The following is a 482-nucleotide window of genomic DNA, read 5'->3' on the forward strand; positions in this document are numbered from 1 at the left end:
GGGTTGTAACTGGGGCGGGCTGCCCCTGCTTCCAGCTGTGGAGGATAGGGCCTCCTTGCAGGGAGGGCAGGCACAGGACTGTGTCTGAGGGCACGCCCAGCGCTGGAATCTGGCAGCTGCTGGGGTGGGTGGTGGGGAGGGGGTCTGGGGCCGTGCTCCTTGCAGGCATGTGAGCCATGCATGCTGCAGCTGGGCTGCTCCCTGGCCAGGAACCAGCCCTGGCCACCCTGGCCCACGCCGTCCCTCCTCTCCCGGCAGGTGCGCCGCGGCCGGCCGCGGCAGGAGCAGCTGCCCCTGGGGAGTCCCTGGAGGAGCAGCTCAAGCCCATGATCGACTGGGCACTCACTGGCTTCAAACCCTTGGGCTTCAAGGGACTGCGGCCACCCAAAGGCTCAGGTGAGGTGGTGGCAGGAGCTGGGCATGGGGCTGGTGGGGGCGGGTGCCCCGCTGCTGCGGGTGGCCTCTGGTGGGCCGGCTTGGCC

The 482-nt window shown here is 70.3% G+C and overlaps 1 protein-coding gene across 1 annotated transcript in view; it reads left to right on the forward strand.

The window, feature by feature from the left end:
- Window positions 1–258: 258 nt before the first annotated feature.
- DNMT3B (DNA (cytosine-5-)-methyltransferase 3 beta) overlaps window positions 259–482 on the forward strand; it is a gene marked incomplete at its 5' end in the record, with an annotated part of 4741 nt that continues 4517 nt past the window's right edge. Inside the window, one exon of the mRNA XM_008944538.1 lies at window positions 259–401. Coding sequence (XP_008942786.1) covers window positions 259–401 — 143 coding nt within the window. The remainder of the gene's footprint in view (window positions 402–482) is intronic.

This window comes from Merops nubicus, unplaced genomic scaffold, assembly GCF_000691845.1.
Source record: "Merops nubicus isolate BGI_N331 unplaced genomic scaffold, ASM69184v1 scaffold39327, whole genome shotgun sequence".
NCBI classification, from domain to species: domain Eukaryota; kingdom Metazoa; phylum Chordata; class Aves; order Coraciiformes; family Meropidae; genus Merops; species Merops nubicus.